Source organism: Mobula birostris, chromosome 6, assembly GCF_030028105.1.
Source record: "Mobula birostris isolate sMobBir1 chromosome 6, sMobBir1.hap1, whole genome shotgun sequence".
NCBI lineage: Eukaryota > Metazoa > Chordata > Chondrichthyes > Myliobatiformes > Myliobatidae > Mobula > Mobula birostris.
This window is the reverse complement of record NC_092375.1, coordinates 165,227,056-165,250,521: the sequence shown is the minus strand read 5'-3', so window position 1 is coordinate 165,250,521 and position 23,466 is coordinate 165,227,056. Positions and strand designations below refer to the sequence as shown.

At 41.9% G+C, this 23,466-nt stretch overlaps 1 protein-coding gene across 1 annotated transcript; it reads left to right on the top strand.

The window, feature by feature from the left end:
* Window positions 1-261: 261 nt before the first annotated feature.
* pjvk (pejvakin) lies at window positions 262-23,184 on the top strand. The gene is made up of 7 exons (XM_072261790.1): window positions 262-450; window positions 4,565-4,819; window positions 9,882-10,077; window positions 10,484-10,625; window positions 12,031-12,148; window positions 13,067-13,210; window positions 22,883-23,184. Exons 2-7 carry the CDS (start codon window positions 4,609-4,611, stop codon window positions 23,182-23,184), a joined length of 1,113 nt encoding a protein of 370 aa, XP_072117891.1. The 5' UTR covers window positions 262-450; window positions 4,565-4,608.
* Window positions 23,185-23,466: the final 282 nt, after the last annotated feature.

Here is a 23,466-nt window from a genome sequence, read left to right as displayed (position 1 = left end):
GTCAGTATGACATTCTTGCCGTCCTGGTCCGGTCCTGTTGGCGTGCAGGCTGCGATGTTAACCCCAACCAGTCCACAGCAGACACAACCTCACTCTGTGATATATCAACACTCACAGGTTGCTGAGTTAGCAAGTCAAACCCGAAACATCGACTGTTATCCCCTTCCATAGATACTGCCTGACTTGCAGTGTTCCTCCAGCGTCTTGGTTATGGACCTCAAGATTTCCAGCCTCAGCAGAATCTCATGGTATCAAGCGAGGTTGTATAATTGCTGCAATACTCTCTTCAAACTTACTATGTCATCTCCGGGATCTTTGCTGAAGTGATCCACACCACAAATGGGAACCTACTTTGGTTCCCATCTGAAACCAAAGTTACTCAACCTCAGTAACGCAGTGAGAATTCGATACTTCCACATCTGCATGTGGGGAAAGAAGCTTTGGAATTGTGTGAATATCATTTCCTATTATTTCACAATTAGTGATTACAATTCTATCTCCTTTACCATAGCATTGGAGAGGATAGGAGCAGACCTTAGGAACGCATTTAACTGGAGTAAGGGGAAATATGAGGCTATCAGGCAGGAACTCGGAAGCAGAAACTGGAAACAGATGTTCTCAGGGAAACATACGGAAGAAATGTGGCAAATGCTCAGGGGATATTTGTGTGGGGTTCTGCGTAGGTACATTCCAATAAGACATGGAAAGGATGGTAGGGTACAGGAACCATGCTGTACAAAGGCTGTTGTAAATCTAGTCAAGAAGAAAAGAGCTTACGAAAGGTTCAAAAAAACTAGGTAATGATAGAGATCTAGAAGATTATAAGGCTAGCAGGAAGGAGCTTAAGAATGAAATTAGGAAAGCCAGAAGGGGCCATGAGAAGGCCTTGGCAGACAGGATTAAGGAAAACCCTAAGGCATTCTACAAGTATGTGAAGAGCAAGAGGATAAGATATGAGAGAATAGGACCTATCAAGTGTGACACTGGAAAAGTGTGTCTGGAACCAGAGGAGATAGCAGAGGTACTTAATGGATACTTTGCTTCAGTATTCACTACAGAAAAGGATCTTGGTGATTGTAGGGATGACTTGCAGTGGACTGAAAAGCTTGAGCATGAAGATATTAAGAAAGAGGATGTGCTGGAGCTTTTGGAAAGCACCAGGTTGGATAAGTCACCGGGACCGGATGGGATGTACCCCAGGTTACTGTGGGAAGTGGAGGAGGAGATTGCTGAGCCTTTGGCGATAATCTTTGCATCATCAATGAGGATGGGAGAGGTTCCGGAGGATTGGAGGGTTGTGGATGTTGTTCCCTTATTCAAGAAAGGGAGTAGAGATAGCCCAGGAAATTATAGGCCAGTGAGTCTTACTTCAGTGGTTGGTAAGTTGATGGGGAAGATCCTGAGAGGCAGGATTTATGAACATTTGGAGAGGCATAATATGATTGGGAATAGTCAGCATGGCTCTGCCAAGGCAGGTCGTGCCTTACGAGCCTGATTGAATTTTTTGAGGATGTTACTAAACACGTTGATGAAGGTAGAGCTGTAGATGTAGTGTATATGAATTTTAGCAAGGCATTTGATAAGGTACCCCATGCAAGGCTTATTGAGAAAGTAAGGAGGCATGGGATCCAAGGGGACCTTGCTTTGTGGATCCAGAACTGGCTTGTCCACAGAAGGCAAAGAGTGGTTGCAGAGGGGTCATATTCTGCATGGAGGCCGGTGACCAGTGGTGTGCCTCAGGGATCTGTTCTGGGACCCCTACTCTTTGTGATTTTTATAAATGACCTGGATGAGGAAGTGGACGGATGAGTTAGTAGATTTGCTGCTGATACAAAGGTTGGGGGTGTTGTGGATAGTATGGAGGGCTGTCAGAGGTTACAGCGGGATATTGATAGGATGCAAAACTGGGCTGAGAAGTGGCAGATGGAGTTCAACCCAGATAAGTGTAAGGTGGTTCATTTTGGTAGGTCAAATATGATGGCAGAATATAGCATTATTGGTAAGACTCTTGGCATTGTGGAGGATCAGAAGGATCTTTGGGTACAAGTCCATTGGACACTCAAAGCTGATCCGCAGGTTGACTCTATGGTTAAGGCAGCATACGGTGCATTGCCTTCATCAATCGTGGGATTGAGTTTAAGAGCCGAGAGGTAATGTTGTAGTTATATAGGACCCTGGTCAGACCCCACTTGGAGTACTGTGCTCAATTCTGGTCGCCTCACTACAGAAACGATGTGGAAACCATAGAAAGGGTGCAGAGGAGATCTAAAAGGATGTTGCCTGGATTGTGGAGCATGCCTTATCAGAATAGTTTGAGTGAACTCAGCCTTTTCTCATTGGAGCGACGGAGGATGAGAGGTGACCTGATAGAGATGTACAAGATAATGAGAGGCTGTGTGGATAGTCAGAGGCTTTTTCCCAGGGCTGAAACGGCTAGCACACGAGGACACAGTTTTAAGGTGCTTGGAAGTAGGTACAGAGGAGATGTCAGGGCTAAGTTTTTTATGCAGAGAGTGGTGAGTATGTGGTATAGGCCGCTGGCGGCGGTGGTGGAGGCGGATACAATAGGGCCTTTTAAGAGACTCCTGGATGGGTACATGGAGCTTAGAGGGGCCATGGAGTGTTGTGGGCCGAAGGGCCTGTATTGTGCTGTAGGTTTTCTATGTTTCTATTTTCTGCAAACATGCATCACTTAACACTTACCTGCTGAAACCACAACTCACCACTACAAGAGCAGAAACCAAACCAATTAGTTAGCCTACTTGTTCTTGAAGTCTGTTACTATTCGCACTGTTTACTTCCAACCACTCTACGTCCATGCAGGTGGAAATTTTACCGTCGACAATAATCAGACAAAGCAATGGTCTCAGCATTGACCTTGGCAGAATACCACTCCTTACAACCCCTTAGTCTGAAAATCAACTGTTCACCACAATTTCCATTTTCCATGGATCCATTTATCTTGCAATTCCACGGATCTTAATTTTGCCAGCTGACTGTTGTCAGGGGTCTTCTGAAAATCCACTCAAATGCTACCTAGTGAATTTCCTTAGATCTGTTGCTGTTTTACCATAGAAATTATATAATTTAAATCTGCCTTTAGCAATTTTAAGGTGATGCTACTAATCCAAACTTTCAAATGTATTTTCACTTTTCCAATTATTTTTCTGTCTCTAAAAGACTTTCCACTTTTTAATTGGTTAAACCAATTAGCTTGATTTGCCACACGTCCATCGAAGTATACAGTGAAATGCGCAGTTTGCATCAACTACAGTCTGGGGATGTGCTGGGGGGGGGGGGGGGGCGGGGTCAGCCTGCAATTGTCGCGTTGTTTCCAGTGCCAACATAGCGTATCCACAACACACTAACTCTAAACCGTACATCTTTGGGATGTGGGAGGAAAACGGAGCATCTGCAGGAATGCCATGTGATCATAGGAGAACATACAAACTCCTTCCAGACAGAGGTGGATTTGAACCCCAATATCAGATTGCTGGCACTGTAAGCTGATAGGCTACCTGCCATGGTATCGTGATCTAGATCCTGTTCAAAGTTGAAAGTAAAATTGAGTATCAGAGTACGTACATGTCACCACATACAACCCTGAGATTTTTTTTTTCTGTGGGCATACTTAGCAAATCTATAGAACAGTAACTGTTCTATGTATCAATGATCAAAGTGTGCAAATGCAAATAACAAGTAATAGCAATAAATAACGAGCATAAAATAACAACATAAGAGTCCTTAAAGTGAAATCATTGGTTGTGGGAACACCGGAAGTAGAATGAGTTATCTCCTTTTGTTCATGAGCCTGATGGTTGAGGGGTAGTAACTGTTCGTGAACCTGGTTGTAACCTTAGGCAACATTCTTCACAAATTTTGACATCATCTGCAAACTTACCGATCAGGCTGTCTACATTCTCAATCGAATTGTTCATATAGCAAACAATAAGGAACCCGACAGTGATCCCTGTGGCATACCAGTGAAAACACAACACTCCACCACCACCCCTGACTCCTTCCACCAAGCAACTTTCTATCCAATTGGCTAAATCATCCAGGACCCTGTATGATCTAAACTTCATCCTGGTCTGTTTCCCAAATGTCTAACCTTTGAATGTTTAAGGTCACTGATAAAGCATTTTTTAAAAATCAAAACTAATTACCATAATATTGGAACTTTTAAACCAGAAATCCAAATAAAAATAATTTTGGTATTTATGCACACACTTCAAATAATCATTATTACTTATAGAATTAAAGTTAACTGACATTTCAGCAAAAATTTCATGCTGAAACTACATGCAATGAAGTAAAGGCTTGCTAATTCCCCTCAATTCATCCCTTCATAATTAGAGTGAACTTGTAACTGCAACTGTTGTCACAAACATTCCTATCAGGTTATCCAACCTGTTTAATTATTTATAATTTGAAGCTCAACTACAAAAGTATACTGAATAGTCAAGAGAATGCAAATGGCTGACAATTTTCGAGCTGCTGCTTCTTTGTTAATTTTTTGATTCATTGTAATAGGTTTCGATTTTCAAATTCTCATTTCTGGCAGGATGCAACTCTATTGGAATAGATAAGGGTTTTCTGCGGATAAGAATGTTCGCTGCAGCCACAAAGAACTTTGTGAAACAGGTTGGAGATACAGGCAGACTGAAACCAGTTCCTGATCTGAGTGAGGCCGACAGATATCAGCCACTCAGTCTGGTAACAAAACGGACAAAATCCTTTTTCTGGAAGAAGAAAAAATACAGTTCTACTCCTTTCACTCTGAAGGACATCCTTGTTGGAGATAAAGAGGTTTCTGCTGGTGAAGTATTTACTTTGCTTCTATTATATTTTTGCTGGTAGAAATGTGTACTATTTTAATGAAATGATTTTGGGACTGATTAGACTGCTTAACCTCCATCAGTGTTCCATTATAGATTGTGTTTGAAGAAGATCAATTATGAAACATTTAAAATATACAGAAAAGCCATTTGTAATCAGTAAAGCTGCCAGTGTAATCAAAGACCCCCTTCCTCCACAGACATTCTTTATTCTCTCCTCTTCCATCGGGCAGAAGATACAAAAGGCTGAAAAGCATACACTACCAGGCACAAGAACAGCTTCTAACCTGCTGCTATAAGATCCAGAAACTTGAAACTATTCACCCTTTCCACTGCTGATCACTTGATGAGGACTGGTGTGTGTTCCTTTGACTTGCTCTTCCTTAAGTCCACAATCAATTCCTTGGTCTTACTGACATTGAGTGCAAGGCACCACTCAACTGGCAGATCTATTTTGCTCCTGTACACCTCCCCATCATCATCTGAAATTCTGCCAACAGTAGCTGGGTCATTGGCAACATTTATAGATGGCATTTGAGCTGTACCTAGCCACTCAGTGTGGTTGTAGAGAGAGTAGAGCAGTGGGCTAAGTCCACACCCCTGAAGTGTGCCAGTGTTGACTGTCAGCGAGAAGATGTTATTTCCGACCTGCACCGATTATGGCCTCTCAATGAAGAAGTTGAGAAGCCAGTTGCAGAGGGAGGTACAGAGGCCCAGGTTTTCAAGCTTGTTGATTATTTCTGTTGGGAACACTGAGCTGTCATCAATAAACAGCAGTCTGATGTAGGTATTGCTGTTGTCCAGGGGATCCTGAATGCTGCCTGTGTCATGTGCTAACGAACGCAAGCATAGCAGGATCAGGCATAATAATGCATGGCTGAGAGACTGGTGAAGGGGGTAGAGCTTCGGGTTCCTGGATCACTGGGGCCTCTTCTGGGGGAGGTATCACCTGTACAAAAAGGACAGGTTACACCTTAACCCAAAGGGGTCCGATATCCTAGCAGGCAAGTTTAATAGAGCTGTTAGGGAGGGTTTAAACTAATTTGGCAGGGGTATGGGAACCGGAGTGATAGGGCTGAGGAAGGGGAAAACAGAAATAAATCAGAGATAGTGTGCAACAGAAATGGTCAAAAGGACAGGCAGGAGATGGGGCTTAATCACAGCCAGTGGGATGAGTTACAGGGCAATAGAGGCGTGGTGCAGATAAAAAAGAAAGCAACAAATTTTGTACCTTCTTCCAATGGAAGAGGGGAGATTAAAGAACATCTAGGGAGGGAGGACTGAAAGTGTTATATTTGAATGCATGCAGAATAAGAAATAAAATGGACGATCTTGAAATTCAGCTACAGATTGGCAAGTATGACGTTCTGGCCATCTCTGAGACTTGGCTAAAGGATGGCTGTCATTGGGAGCTGAACGTCCAAGGTATATCAGAAAGATAAGTTAGTAGGCAGAGGGGGTGGTGTGGCCCTGTGTGTAAGAAATAATGTCAAATCATTGGAAAGTGATGACATGGGATCGGAAGATCTAGAGTCCCTATAGGTTGAGCTCAGAAATGGCAAGGGTAAAAGGACCCTAATGGCAATTGTATACAGCCTCCAAACTGCAGCTGGGATGTGGATTACAAATTACAGTAGGAGATAGAAAAGGCATGTCAGAAGGGCAATGTCATGATAATCGTCGGGGATTTTAACATGAAAGTGGATTGGGAAAACCAGGCCAGTACTGTACCTCAAGAGAGAGAATTTGTAGAATGTCTAAGAGTTGGCTTTTTAAAATAGTTTGTTGTTGAGACCACTAGATGATTGTCTGTGCTGGATTGGGTGTTATGCAATGATCTGGAGGTGATAAGAGAGCTTAAGGTTAAGAAACCCTTGAGGAACAGTAATCACAATATGATCGAGTTCACTTTGAAATTTGAGAAGGAAAAACTAAATTCCAATGTGTCAGTATTTCAGTGGAATAAAGGAAATTACAATGGCATGAGAGGGGAACTGGCCAACGTTGACTGGAAAGAGACACTAGCAAGGACAGCAGAACAGCGATGGCTGGAGTTTCTGTGAAAAATGAGGTTAGTGCAAGACAGATATATTCCAAATAAGAAGAAATTTTCAAATGGAAGAAGGACAGTACCATGGCTGACAAGTGAAGTTAGAGACAAAGTAAAAGCAAAAGAGAGGGCATACAAGGAAGCCAAAGCTAGTGGGAAGACAGAGGATTGGGAAGCTTTTACAAACTTGCAGAAGGAAACTAAGGAGGTTATTAGGAAGAAAAAGATGAATTATGAAAGGAAGCTGGCGACTAATATCAAAGAAGTTAATAAAAGCTTTTTTTAAGTATATAAAGGGTAAAAGAGAGTTGAGGGTAGCTTTAGAACCAATAGAAAATGACGCTGGAGATATTGTAATGAGAGACGCAGAGATGGCAGAAGAACTGAATGTGTATTTTGCATCACTCTTCACAGTGGAAGACATCTGCAGTATACCAGATATTCAGGAGTGTCAGTGTGCAGTGAAAATTACGACTAAGAAGGTGCTCAGGAAGCTTAATGGTTTGAGGGTGGATAAATCTCCTGAAGCTGATGGAATACACCCTTGGATTCTGAAGGAAGTAGCTGGAGAGATTGCAGAGGCATTAACAATGATCTTTCAAGAATCGATAGATTCTGGCGTACCGGATGACTGTAAAATTGCAAATGTTACTCCGCTATTTAAGAAGGGTAGGAGGCAGCAGAAAGATAACTATAGACCTGTTAGCCTGACGTCAGTGGTTGGGAAGTTGTTGGAATCAATTGTTAGGGATGAGATTACGGAGTACCTGAAGGCACATGACAAGATAGGCCACAGCCAGCATGGTTTCCTGAAAGGAAAATCCTTCCTGACTAACCTGCTAAATTTTTTGAGGAAATTACAAGCAGGGTAGACAAAGGAGATGCAGTAGATGTGGTGTACTTGGATTTTCAGAAGGCCTTTGACAAGGTGATGCACATGAGGCCGCTTAGCAAGATAAGAGCCCATGGAATTATAGGAAAGTTACTAGCATGGATGGAGATGGCTGATCGGCAGAAAACAGAGTGGGAATAAAGGGATCCTATTCTGGCTGGCTGCCGGTTACTAGTGGAGTTCCACAGGGTCAGTGTTGGGGCCGCTGCTTTTTATGATGTACGTCAATGATTTGGACTATGGGATTAATGAATTTGTGGCTAAATTTGCCGATGATACAAAGATAGGTGGAGGAGTGGGTAGTTTTGAGGAAACAGAGAGCCTGCAGAGAGACTTAGATAGTTTAGGGGAATGGGTAAAGAAGTGGCAAATGAAATACAATGTTGGAAAATGTATGGTCATGCACTTTGGTGGAAGAAATAAATGGGCAGACTATTATTTAGATGGGGAGAGAATTCAAAAGGCAGAGATGCAAAGGGACTTGGGAGTCCTTGTGCAGGATACCCTAAAGGTTAACCTCCAGTTTGAGTCGGTGGTGAAGAAGGTGAATGCAATGTTGGCATTCATTTCTAGAGGTATAGACAGGATATGATGTTGAGGTTCTATAAGGCACTCGTGAGACCACATTTGGAGTATTGTGTGCAGTTTTGGGCTCCTTATTTTAGAAAGGATATGCTGAGATTGGAGAGGGTTCAGAGAATATTCATGAGAATGATTCCAGGAATGAAAGGGTTCCTGTATGAGGAACGTCTGGCAACTCTTGGGCTGTATTCCCTGGAGTTCAGGAGAATGAGGAAGGGTATCTCATAGAAACATTCCGAATGTTAAAAGGCCTGAACAGATTAGATATGGCAAAGTTATTTCCCATGGTGGGGAGTCTAGGACAAGAGGACACGATTTCAGGATTGAAGGATGTCCATTTAGAACAGAGATGTGGGGAAATTACTTTAGTCAGAGGGTGGTAAGTCTGTGGAATTTGTTGCCATGTGTGACTATGGAGGCCAAGTCACTGGGTGTATTTAAGGCAGAGATAGATAGGTTCTTGATTAGCCAGGGCATCAAAGGGTATGGGGAGAAGGCAGGGGAGTGGGAATGACTGGAAGAATTGGATCAGCCCATGATTGAATGGCAGAGTAGACTCAATGGGCCGAATGGCCTACTTCTAATGTTTATCAAATGTCTAATGTTCCATGTTTTAGGAGAGAGCCAGTGGAAATGCATCTACTGTAGACTATTGTGATGGGTAAACTGCTGCAGGTCCATGTCCTTGCTTAGGCAGGTGTTGATTGTGGCCATGACCAACCTCTCAAAGCAATTCATCACAGTAGATGTGAGTGTAACTGGGTGATTATCATTGAGGCAGCTCACCCTGCTCCTCTTGGGGATTTGTATGATTGATGCTCTTTTGAAGAAGGTGGCAATCTCCAACTGCAGCAGTGCGAGATTGAAGATGTCCTTGAACACTCCCTCTGGTTGGTTGACGCAGGTTTTCCATGCCCTATCAGGTACACCATCATAGCCTGATGTTGCCCCTCCTGAGAGATATTCTAACATTGGCCTCTGAGACAGAGATCACAGGGTCATCAACTGCTGCAGGGATAAACAGAGTTCGAGTTTAATTCTCCCTTTCGAAGCGTGCATAAAAGGTGTTGAGCTCATCTGGGAGTGAAGTGTCAGAGCCATTCATGATGTTAGGTTTTACCTTGTAGTAAGTAATGGCCTCTGCAAACCCTGCCTGAGCTGATGTTCGTCCGATTCAGTCTCTAACTTCAATTTGATTTGTTTTTTTCACTCTATTCTCTAGTTTTCTATTGCTCTATTTCTCTCTATTGTTTGCCTATCTAAGAGTTTCTAAATATGTAAAAAATACCTCTGATATCTTGCCAATGTTTTCCTACAATCATCTTGTAATAGTTTTTCTGCCTTACCTACAATACGCCTTGCATTGAAATAATGTACAACTCAAAACGTTAGTCCTACCATGCTCAACCTTTTGATTTTTTCTTTGTAGGAAGGCTTAAGATCTACTTTACATGTAAATGTACATTCATGTTAAAGACATAAAAGAAAGATAGTTAAGCATTTATTTTCTATTTAATAGGCATCTCTTCATATCAGCTACTCAATTATGAAGATAAGTCAGATGTTTCTCTCAGAGGGAAAATGGGAAATCACATTATTCATGATGTTGGAATGAATGTTGATGGATTGTATTCAGTGGCAGTGAAAGCTTCATTTGGAATTGTAACAAAACACGAGGTTGAAGTTCCAGTTCTGCTGAGTGAGATCATGAACAGGTAACTTGCCCATTGTCCAATATACTTTAGTAGTAATATTTGAAGATGCTTTTAACTTATTTTAAAAAACACTGTGGAAGATTCTTGAATGCATGCATAAGTAAAGAAAAAATAGTGAAACATAAACATTGGATATGCATAAACACCAAAAGATGAATTGAACATTTTCCTTAATACCAAAACCAATTAATGTTATTAAGGACAGTCAACTCAAATCGTACAAACTTGATGCCATGATGAGTCTAATTCTTGATCATTTTGGAGTTTCCTACATTGTCTAAATGATGGCCTGTTCAAAGGCAAAACAGATGTGAGTGTCTGAATAGCTTCACCACTGTAAAATTCATCCATGTGGATCTCTGGTTTCTCCATTTGTAAGTAGACTAACATTTTGAATTAACTTCAGAAAAATTGACATGGAACATTGCCTTGTCCGTCAGTTGAAAGAAAGGCAGCGTGCTGTACTGTGTGTGGTCATGGAGAGCGTCCGTACCACTCGACAATGCTCACTCACTATGCATGCAGGCATGAGAACAAAAACAAGGAGGGTAGGTATTATTATCTCTTTTCTTGCAGTTAAGATGGCTCCTGTTTACACTGCTCTTAAGTGAATAAATAATAATGAAGAGTGCATTTGGGGATCACTTATGCTACTTTATTTATGTGGAAGACAGAAAAGTTTTAGATATACTACCATTTTATTTTCTCTCATTCTTGGTATACTTTCTTTATACTACAATGTTCCCCATTATTTTACACTTTTTAAAACCTCTCACATTGCCTGCTCTTTGCCTGAAACATAGGTTATCGCAAATGAGAGACTTTTAATAAAGTTTGTACAGCATAAATAAATGGCTACACTTCAAGAAATGATACATATTAAGTCCTTTGCTGTGCTTGGGAGCTGACTTTAACAGAAAGGAACATTGGAATGACATTTAATGGTTGGCCAACCTTGAACATTTTCTTTTACACCCACAAGCAAAGTTGAATAACAAACTATTAAACAAATATAAATTACTTTATTTCCATTTTGCACTTGTAGAAAAATAACTAACAGTAGAGTGTTAGAGTGTCAGTCGATGGCCTCCTCTCGTGTGCCACGATGAGGCCACCCTTAGGGTGGAGGAGCAACACCTTATATTCCATCTGGTTAGCCTCCAACTTAATGACATGAATATCGATTTCTCCTTATGATAAAAAAATCCCTCCCCCCTCCTTCTATTCCCCACTCTGTCCTCTTACCTGTCCATCACCACTCCCTTCCCTTTCTCCTATAGCCATCTTCCTCTCATATCCTTACTCTCAGCCCTTTATCTTTCCTACCCACCTGGCTTCATCTATCACCTCTAGCTATCCTCCTTCTTCCCCTCTCCTTTTTATTCTGACATCTTCCCCCTTCCTTCTCAGTTCTGAAGAAGGGTCTCAGCCCAAAACATCGATTGTTTCTCCATTTTCATGGATGTCACTTAACCTGCTGGGCTCCTCCAGAATTTTGTGTGTGTTGCTTTGGATTTGCAGGATTTTCTGTGTTTATGATAGTAGAGTGGATGTCATTCAAGAATTGTGTTAATATGCTGGTAGAGAAAAAACAAAAGTTGGGATGGAGCTTTGTGCAGAGATTATGGAGCTGGAATATAGTGTAAGGAGGACTATAGGAGAGTAAAAAGTTGGAAGCAACTCTGAACTCATCTCTCCAGACTCACAAGTTATTACTTAAAATAAGCTGAATCACATCAATGATAACTTACTCAGAGTCAGTCTTGGGTTTAAGCATTGTAAATCAAGTGCCTCGACTTAAAACTTGGTTCCATAAATTTTGAAAAGTATGAAGAGATGAACATGGTTACCATTTCTAGGATCTGCTGCTTTTATTTTGGATTTTCACCATCTGTGGATTTGTGCTTTCCAATTAAAGCAGTCTGTTTGTTTTGTTTATTGTACCCACTCTAGTTTCAGATCGATAATGGACAAAATCATAAGGGCTGGGACAAAGCCCTTGTCATACCAGCTCATACAACAATTGCATTTAGTGTTTTTGAGCTTTATATCCATCTGGATGGCCATTTTGGTAAGTAAAGCTTCAGCAACATTGTTGTACTGCTGCTTGTAATTTTGCAGAAATTCTCAATGCACATGTAGTCACTAAATAATCTCTCCCATCCCCACTATTTAAATATACTGAATAAATGCACCACACGTGATACTTAAACCTGTGAAGTATCATTCAAGCAGTTATCCTGGGATCAATGATCAAATGTTTAATCCTTTTGAAATTCATAATTTCTCAATATGAATTGATTTACATCAAGGGAAAAATTTGCCATTTGGAGCAGGACTGGAAAATTAATTACAGTAAAGATGTAGTATATGTATGTCTTGACATTGGTTACACTGAACATGGAGTATGTTTGCAGTTCTGGTTGTCAGACTCTAGGAAGGATGTGATGAAGCCAGAGAGCGTGCAGAAAAGGTTTAGAAAGGATGTAGCAGGGATTGAAGAGCTCGAGTCATTAGAAGAGACTGGATAGGACAGGACTGTTTTTCCAGGACATGTGAGCTTTAGAAGATCACAGGGAACGCAGATAAGGTGGTTAGTCACAATCTCTTCCCCAGGATAAGGAAATCTAAAACTAAAGGGCAGAGATTAAAGGAGAAAATTTTAAAGGGAACCTGAAGGGGCAAATTTTCCACATAGAAGGTGGTGGGCATACCGAGTGAGCTACCAGAGGGAGTGATAATGGCAGGTAACGTTACAAAGTTTGAAAGACATTTGGACAAGGACATGGATAGGAAAGATTTAGAGAAATATGAGACAACGCAGGCACACAGGACAAGCTCAGGTCGGCACCTTGGTCAGCATGAATGGATGGACCCCAGGGCCCATGTCTATGCTGTATATCTCTATTACTGACTCTACAGCAGTGTTGAATTTGACTTTAAAATGATCTCTAACTGTTTAATAAGCATCTGTATACTTCAAATTTAGAACTGTGTGTAACATCGGAATCAAAAGGTGGTTATGAGAAGGAACAACTAACAGACCAGCTGGGTGGTTTAAGGAACCGGTTTTCTGTGTGGAAATTGCGACGATGCCTGTCTGACTTTTTTTATGGCAGCCCATTCAGCTCAGGTGAGATCTTACCCCAGTACTGGAGAGTCATTTTCAGGTATTACAAAAAAATTAAAATACCATACTGGTCTAAAAAAAATACAAATAATCAGATTGCAGTCCTCTTTCATTCTATTCCTGTTGAATGCATACTATGTTTTATAGAATGTACTGTATGTTAAGTTTTACTCATGAAATAAACATTCTAACTTTATAGGAGACACAAGAGACTGTAAAAGCTGGAATATGGAGCAACACAGAGAAGGGTGGAGGAGCAGAGCAGATCAGGCAGCAACTGTGGTAAAAAGTGGGTAGTTGACAATCTGGGTCCAGATGAAGAATCTTGACCCAAAATATTGATTGTCCATTTGCCTCCACAAATGCTGCCTGACCTGCTGTGTTCCTCCAGTTTTTTGTGTTGATACTGTATATGCTTTGTATATGGTGAACAATTTTGGGATAGATAATAGACCAGGGGAACCCTAGGTAGATAAGGTGCAGGAGTAGGCCATTCAGCCCTTTGAGCCAGCACCACCATTCACTGTGATCATGGCTGATCATCCACAATCAGTACCCTTTTCCTGCCTTCTCCCCATATCCCTTCACCCCGCCATCTTTAAGAGCTCGATCTCACTCTTTCTTGAAAGAATCCGGAGAATTGGCCTCCACTGCCTTCTGAGGCAGAGCATTCCACAGAACCACAACCCTCTGGGATGTCATTTATAATTTAAGTGTGGGCTGACTTCCATAATCAAAAGAACCAAAATTATAAAGAGGTCATTCATATTATGTGGACCAAAGATATGTCATCTAGTTCTTCATTGCTTTTTCTTTGTTGATTGGTTGGAATAAGAATAATGAATAAATGTCTTTATTATTCTGTGGTTAGGAAAGTGAATGCATTAATGACATTTCTCTACAATAGTCTTTTGATTCAGTTTGTGATTTCATAACCAGCTTCCATTATCCTAAATTATGTTGTCTCATCTGCACCCATCCTGACTCCTATTGGAACCTGTGCCTTCTGCTAGACTCCAATCTTTGGAATACTTTCCCTGAAGTACTGTCACTCTCTCCCTTTTAAAGCCTCTCATCCCAGGTTTGGGATGGCCAAGAGATAATCCTTGTCACATGGATGAAATCTGAACATCCAGCGGAATCCCCGATGATCAGAGAGAATGTTCAAACTTCATGGGGAGCACTAGAGGCCAGGATTGAACTCTGGTCAATGGAACAGCTCTTCAAGCTCAGTTAGCGTGCTCCTTATTCACTTCATAAGGCTTCATCTCAGCGTCAGTTTCAAGACAAAACCTTTTTTCACAATAGTGCAGTTACAGTATAAATGTGCCCAATTCTTACATAACTTCATAGTGGAAGGAGACTAAGTGACACCAGTGAGATGGTCAGCTCTTACTTAACACTTCATCGTTCCACGTTTAACATCAGTATGAGAAATGTTCTCAAGTTTACCTGGTCCATTTCCGACACCTCCCTCCCCTTTCTAGATCTTTCTGTCTCTGTCTCTGGAGACAGCTTATCCACTGATGTCTACTATAAACCTACTGACTCTCACAGCAATCTGGACTATTCCTCTTCTCACCCTGTCTCTTGCAAAAACGCCATCCCCTTCTCGCAATTCCTCCGTCTCCGCTGCATCTGCTCTCAGGATGAGGCTTTTCATTCTAGGACGAGGGAGGTGTCTTCCTTTTTTAAAGAAAGGGGCTTCCCTTCCTCCACTATCAACTCTGCTCTTAAACGCATCTCCCCCATCTCTGCTCTCGCTCCATCCTCCCGCCACCCCACCAGGAATAGGGTTCCCCTGGTCCTCACCTACCACCTACCACCCCACCAGCCTCCGGGTCCAACATATTATTCTCTGTAACTTCCACCACCTCCAATGGGATCCCACCACTAAGCACATCTTTCCCTCCCCCCCCCCGCATTCCGCAGGGATCGGTCCCTACGCGACTCCCTTGTCCATTCATCCCCCCCATCCCTCCCCACTGATCTCCCTCCTGGCACTTATCCGTGTAAGCAGAACAAGTGCTACACATGCCCTTACACTTCCTCCCTTACCACCATTCAGGGCCCCAAACAGTCCTTCCAGGTGAGGCAATACTTCACCTGTGAGTCGGCTGGGGTGATATACTGCGTCCGGTGCTCCCGATGTGGCCTTTTATATATTGGCGAGACCCGACGCAGACTGGGAGACTGCTTTGCTGAACGCCTACGCTCTGTCCGCCAGAGAAAGCAGGATCTCCCAGTGGCCACACATTTTAATTCCACATCCCATTCCCATTCTGACATGTCTATCCACGGCCTCCTCTACTGTAAAGATGAAGCCACACTCAGGTTGGAGGAACAACACCTTATATTCCGTCTGGGTAGCCTCCAACCTGATGGCATGAACATAGACTTCTCTAACTTCCGCTAATGCCCCACCTCCCCCTCGTACCCCATCTGTTACTTATTTTTATACACACATTCTTTCTCTCACTCTCCTTTTTCTCCCTCTGTCCCTCTGAATATACCCCTTTCCCATCCTCTGGGTCCCCCCCCCCCCGCCCCTTGTCTTTCTTCCCGGACCTCCTGTCCCATGAGCCTCTCGTATCCCTTTTGCCTATCACCTGTTCAGCTCTTGGCTCCATCCCTCCCCCTCCTGTCTTCTCCTATCATTTTGGATCTCCCCCTCCCCCTCCAACTTTCAAATCCCTTACTCACTCTTCCTTCAGTTAGTCCTGATGAAGGGTCTCGGCCTGAAACGTCAACTGCACCTCTTCCTAGAGATGCTGCCTGGCCTGCTGCGTTCACCAGCAACTTTGATGTGTGTTGCTTGAATTTCCAGCATCTGCAGAATTCCTGTTGTTTGAGCAAGCTTCTGCTTTGCACTGAAATTGCTTCTGATCAGTGCTTAAGGGAACAGCCCATAACCTTCTTATTTGCCCAGTAATTAAAATTTTGAAAATGGTTTACAATTTCCCACCATTTTAATGTTATTAATTCCTACAATTTAAAGTTACTTGTGATTAAGATCTGTAGTTTTTCTGTCAACTGTTGACTGGGGCTTTATGGTATTATAACCATATAACAATGACAGCATGGAAACAGGCCATCTCGGCTGTTCTAGTCCGTGCCGAACCCCTACTCTCACCTAGTCCCACCGACCTGCACTCAGCCCATAACCCTCCATTCCCTTCCCGTCCATAGATCTATCCAATTTAACTTTAAACGACAACATCGAACCTGCCTCAACCACTTCTGCTGGAAGCTCGTTCCACACAGTTACCACTCTCTGAGTAAAGAAGTTCCCCCTCATGTTACCCCTAAACTTTTGCCCTTTAACTCTCAACTCATGTCCTCTTGTTTGAATCTCCCCCACTCTCAATGGAAAAAGCCTATCCACGTCAACTCTATCAATCCCCCTCATAATTTTAAACACCTCTATCAAGTCCCCTCTCAACCTTCTACACTCCAAAGAATAAAGACCTAACTTGTTCAACCTTTCTCTGTAACTTAGGAGATGAAACCCAGACAACATTTTAGTAAACCTCCTCTGTACTCTCTCAATTTTATTGACATCTTTCCTGTAATTCGGTGACCAGAACTGTACACAATACTCCAAATTTGGCCTACCAATGCCTTATACAATTTCAACATTACATCTCAACTCCTATACTCAATGCTCTGATTAATAAAGGCCAGCAAACCAAAAGCTTTCTTCACCACCCTATCCACATGAGATTCCACCTTCAGGGAACTATGCACCATTATTCCTAGATCCCTCTGTTCTACAGCATTCTTCAATGCCCTACCATTTACCATGTATGTCCTATTTTGATTAGTCCTACCAAAATGTAGCACCTCACATTTTTCAGCATTAAACTCCATCTGCCATCTTTCAGCCCACTCTTCTAACTGGCCTAAATCTCTCTACAAGCTTTGAAAACCTACTTCATTATCCACAACACCACTTATCTTAGTATCATCTGCATACTTACTAATCCAATTTACCACCCCATCATCCAGATCATTAATATATATGACAAACAACATTGGACCCAGTACAGATCCCTGAGGCCCACCGCTACACACCGTCCTCCAATCTGACACACAGTTATCCACCACTACTCTCTGGCGTCTCCCATCTAGCCACTGCTGAATCCATTTTACTACTTAGATGTTAATGCCTAACGATGGAACCTTCCTAACTAACCTTCCATGTGGAACCTTGTCAAAGGCCTTACTGAAGACCATATAGACAACATCCACCGCTTTACCCTCGTCAATTTTCCTAGTAACCACATCAAAAAAATTCAATAAGATTTGTCAAACATGACCTTCCACGCGCAAATCCATGTTGACTGTTCCTAATCAGACCTTGTCTATCCAGATAATTATATATGCCATCCCTAAGAATACTTTCCATCAATTTACCCACCACTGATGTCAAACTCACAGGCTGATAATTGCTAGGTTTACTCTTAGAACCCTTTTTAAACAATGGAACCACATGAGCAATACGCCAATCCTCCGGCACCATCCCCGTTTCTAATGACATTTGAAATATTTCTGTCAGAGTCCCTGCTATTTCCACACTAACTTCCCTCAAGGTCCTAGGGAATATCTTGTCCGGACCCGGAGACTTATCCACTTTTATATTCCTTAAAAGCGCCAGTACTTCCTCTTCTTGAATCATCATACTTTCCATAACTACCCTTTTTGTTTCCTTTACCTTACACAATTCAATATCCTTCTCCTTCGTGAATACTGAAGAAAAGAAATTGTTCAAAATCTCCCCATCTCTTTTGGCTCCGCACATAGCCATCCACTCTGATTCTCTAAGGGACCAATTTTATCCCTCACTATCCTTTTGCTATTAATGTAACTGTAGAAACCCTTTGGATTTATTTTCACCTTACTTGCTAAAGCAGCCTCGTATCTTCTTTTAGCTTTTCTAATTTCTTTCTTAAGATTCTTTTTACATTCTTTATATTCCCCGAGCACCTCATTTACTCCAAGCTACCTATATTTATTGTAAATCCCTCTCTTTTTCTGAACCAAGTTTCCTATATCCCTTGAAAACCATGGCTCTCTCAAACTTTTAACCTTTCCTTTCAACCTAACAGGAACATAAAGATTCTGTACTCTCAAAATTTCACCTTTAAATGACCTCCATTTCTCTATTACGTCCTTCCCATAAAACAAATTGTCCCAATCCACTCCTTCTAAATCCTTTCACATCTCCTCAAAGTTAGCCTTTCTCCAATCTAAAATCTCAACCCTGGGTCCAGTCCTATCCTCCTCCATAATTATATTGAAACTAATGGCACTGTGATCACTGGACCCGAAGTGCTCCCCAACATATACCTCCATCACCTGCCCTATCTCATTCCCTAACAGGAGATCCAACACTGTCCCTTCTCTAGTTGGTACCTCTATGTATTGCTGCAAAAAACTATCTTGCTCACATTTGACAAACTCCAAACCATCCAGCCCTTTTACAGAATGGGCTTCCCAGTCTATGTGTGGAAAATTAAAATCTCCCACAATCACATTATTATTATTATCATATTAAAGATTTTGATACTAGCTTACAACTGTGAAATAATTCACGAGACTGAAATATCCTTTCAAAGTTCACAAGGTAAAATTTATTATTAGAGTACATACATGTCACCACATACAACTCTGAGATTCTTTTTCTGCGGGCATACTTAGCAAATCTATAGAACAGTAACACTAAACAGGATCTGTAAACACCAGGACTGTAAACGGTGAACGAACTGTGCAAATGCAGATAATAAATAAGGAGCATGAAATAACAAGATAAAAGAGTCCTTAAATCAGTGCAGTTATCCCCTTTTATTCAAGAGCCTGATGGCTGAGGAGTAGTAACTGTTCTTGAACCTGGAAGAGCGAGTCCTGAGGCACTTGTACCTTCTACCTGATGGCAGCAGTGAGAAAGAGCATGGCCTGGGTAGTGAAGATCTTTGATGATTGATGCTGCTTTTCTATGGCAATGTTTCATGTAGATGTGCTCAATGGTTGGGTGAGCTTTACCCGTGATGTACTGGGCCGAATCCACTACTTTTTGTAGGATTTTCTGCTTTAAAAAGTATTGGTGTTCCCATACCAGGTTGTAATGCAGCCAGTAACCACACTTTGCACCACAAATCTACAGAAGTTTGCCAAGGTTTTTAATGATGTGCCGAATCTCCACAGACTCCTGAGAAAGTAGAGGTACTGTCATATTTTCTTTGCAGTTATATTTATATAATGGGTCCAGGGTCCAGGTCAGGTCCTCTCAGATAGTGACACACAGGAATTTACTGATCCTCTACACCTCTGATCCTCTACACCTCTGATCCTCTGATGATTACTGGCTCAAGACCTTTGGTTTACCTCTCCTGGTCCACTATCAGTTCCTTGGTCTTACTGACATTGAGAGGTTATTGTTATTACACCACTCAGCCAAATTTTCATTCTCCCTCCTGTATGCTGAATCATCACTTTTGATACAGCCCACAATAGTAATGTCATCAGCAAACTTGTATATGGTGTTGGAGCTGTACTTGGCCACACAGTCATCGGTGAAAAGCGAGTAGAGAGGAGGGCTAAGCACACAGCCCTGTAGTACCTTGTGCTGATGGAGATTGTGGAGGAGATGTTGTTGCCAATCTGCAAGTGAGGAAATCCAGGATCCAATTGCACAAGGGGCTATGGAGGCCCAGGTCTTGAAGTTTACTGATTTATTTTGAGGGGATGATGTTGTTAAATATTGAATTGTAATCGATAAAGAGCATCCTGATGTATGCAACTTTGCTATCCAGGTGTTCCAGAGCTGAGTGAAGAACCATCAAAATAGCATTTGCTGTAGACCTGTTGTTTCAGTAGGCGAATTGGAATGAATCCAAGTCGCCACTCAGACAAGAGCTGACATGCTCCAACACCAGCCTCTCAATACACTTCATCACTGTGGACGCAAGTGCCACTGGGCGATAGTCACTGAGACAGGTCACAACACTCTTCTTGGGCACCAGTATGATTGAAGCCAGCTTGAAACAGGTGGGTACCAGACAGAGAGAGATTGAAGATATCCATCAACACAGGTGAACCAGTTGATCAGCACAGGTCTTCAACACTCAGCCAGGTACTCTGTCTGGACTGGATGTTTTCCTTGGATTCACTCTCTTAAAGGAAGACCACACATCATCTTCAGATACTGAGATCAAAGTGTCATTGGGAGACATGCTGTGCGCAATGGCTCCTCCCTGTTCTGGTGATCAAAGTGAGCACAGAGGGCATTGAGGTCATCTGGAAGCAAAGCTCTGCTGTCCCCCATGTCGTAAGATTTAACTTTGCAGGAGCTTATGGCTCTCAAACCCTGCCACAGCTGTCGAGCCTCCCTCGTTGATCCCAGTCTAGTCCAGAACCATCATTTCACCTGAGAGATTGTTTTCTGGACATTATACCTGCACCTCTTGTGGCATTCCTGATCTCCAGACTTAAATGACTCTGATCTGGCTCTCAGCAGATTCCAGATTTCATTGTTCATCCAGGGCTTCTGACAGGGGAAAACCCTAAACGATCCACAGATGTTTAAACCCTGGTGTAGTCATTCAGGTCCTCAGACAAGTTCTTGTACTCAGCCCAGTCCACAAACTGAAGGCAATCCTCAAATTGATCATAGATATCGTACATTCAGTCTTTGAATTTGCAGTTGCATCTTTAACTATTTTGACACTTATATTTTGGCTCCTCCAGTTGAAAAACTGATTTGATTTGACTTGTAAATGTTGCTGGGTGCTTTTGGCGACATGTTATATGTCAAAAGAAAAATGGTACTGTAAATATACAATTCAGTGCTGTTTTCATTTGGCAGTGACTTCAGCCAAATCTAAACTCACCACTTACATGATTTGTTATTCTTACATTTTTACTCATAATATTTTCTTTCTAAAATATTTGATTTATGCAGTCAAAACAATGTAATTGCAAGGCAACATTGGAGGAAAGTGTTGTTTTACAATTTAAACCACTTTTCAAATGGGAATATTAACATCAGTGACTAATGTAATCTTAAAGCTCAACAAAGGTTTTGTCAAATGTCTGTAAATCTCCCAGAGAAACACAGATTAGATCACTCGTACTCCACCTTACCCTGAATAAAGTGATGCTCCCCTGTTAAATATGATCAACACTGGTGCACCTCAGGGGTGTGTGCTTAGCCCACTGCTCCACACTCAATAAACACATGACTGTGTGGCTAGGCATAGCTCAAATACCATCTATAAACTTGCTGACGATACAACCATTGTTGGTAGAATCTCAGGTGGTGACAAGAGGGCGTACAGGAGTGAGATATGCCAACTAGTGGAATGGTGCCACAGCAACAACCTGGCACTCAATGTCAGTAAGACAAAAGAGCTGATTGCAGACTTCCGGAAAAGTAAGATGAAGGAACACCTACCAATCTTCATAGAGGTATCAGAAGTGGAGAGAGTGAGCAGCTTCAAGTTCCTGGGTGTCAAGATCTCTGAGGATCTAACCTGGTCCCAACATATCGATATAGTTATGAAGAAGGCAAGACAGCGGCTATACTTTATTGGGAGTTTGAAGAGATTTGGCATGTCAACAAATACACTCAGAATCTATAGTTGTATTGTGAAGAGCATTCTGACAGGCTGCATCACTGTCTGGTATGGAGGGGCTACTGCACAGGACTGAAAGAAGCTGCAGAAGGTTGTAAATCTAGTCACCTCCATCTTGGGTTCTAGCCTACAAAGTACCCAGGACATCTTCAGGGAGCGGTGTCTCAGAAAGGCAGCATCCATTGTTAAGGACCTCCAGCACCCAGGGTATGCCCTTTTCTCACTGTTACCATCAGATAGGAGATGCAGAAGCCTGAAGGCACACACTCAGCGATTCAGGAACAGCTTCTTCCCCTCTGCCATCAGAATCCTAAATGGACATTGAATCTTTGGACACTACCTCACTTTTTAAAAAATTTACAGTATTTCTGTTTTTGCACTTTTTAAAAATCTGTTCAATATACATAATTGATTTACTTGGGATAGGCATAGGTTGGTGACACCTCTACAGCCGCCAAACCAATTTGATGCCAGGTGTTCTCCTGGCATCTGTAATGAAAAGTAATCTAGACCTCTGCTGACACAAATTCCACCTGAGGTGCTGCGTGCAAGCTGCTGCTGATTTAAGTACCATTTTAACTGGTCTCTGGGTGGCGTCCATTAGAAGCATTGTCAATCATTAGGAGCACAAATTTTGTAAGCAGATGAGCTTGCAAGTGTAAGGTAATGCTACCAAATGCTCGTTGTTGCTTTCTTCCTTCTCTACAATAAGAAAAACACTAAACTCTAACCAGGCTGGGGTCTTTCCTCGCTCTACCTAATGAAAGCTAGTAGTTGACTAAAGGAAGCAGTTATGCTGGGGAGAATGTGATTATTGTAATTATTCCTCATCTGAATACAGTCAGCACATGTGGGGAAAAAAAAGTTAAATTCCTGAAAAGAACAGTTTTCTTACCATAAAATACAGAAAGTAGAATATCAGCTTGCAAAGCTTATGGTTTCCAACTGTTGTGCTTCACGCTGGAAAGTCAAATTTAGCCATTGGTTTCTTAAGCATTTTCAGTGAGTACTAAATTTGTTATATTATTGTTTATGTGAACAGATGAAAAAGGGTTGGATGGCAACAGGAATTCAGATCTTTATTTGGAGGATTTAGTTGCGGATTATTATGAAAAAGCTACCAGCATGACAGATGTTTCCACTAACTACCTTCGAGATAACGCACACACACGGGTTAACCTTCTCAACAACAATATTGCCAAAGGACCCTGCACTCTTTGTGGCATGGGAAGTTCCCGAAGGGAGACGGTATATGGATGTCTTGAGTGCTCCTTCAATGGACAGAAATATGTGAGACTGCATGTGGTGCCGTGCTTTGATCTGTGGCACAAAAGACTGAGATAATATGCATTGTTTGCCTGGATTGGATCTCTTTCAATAATATCCGTGTTAATAATATTGATTTTTTTAACAAAGCAAATTTGAGCATGCATATGCACAAGCACACAGGTTTTAATATTGTAAACAGTTTCATGTAAAGGACATTGTTGTGACATAAGAGAGATTATAGTTGCACAATGTTATTACTATTTTAATTTGAATGCTATTTATTTTCTATGACTCTACGACTAATACGAGAGGGCACAGTTTTAAGGTGCTTGGAAGTAGGTACAGAGAAGATGTCAG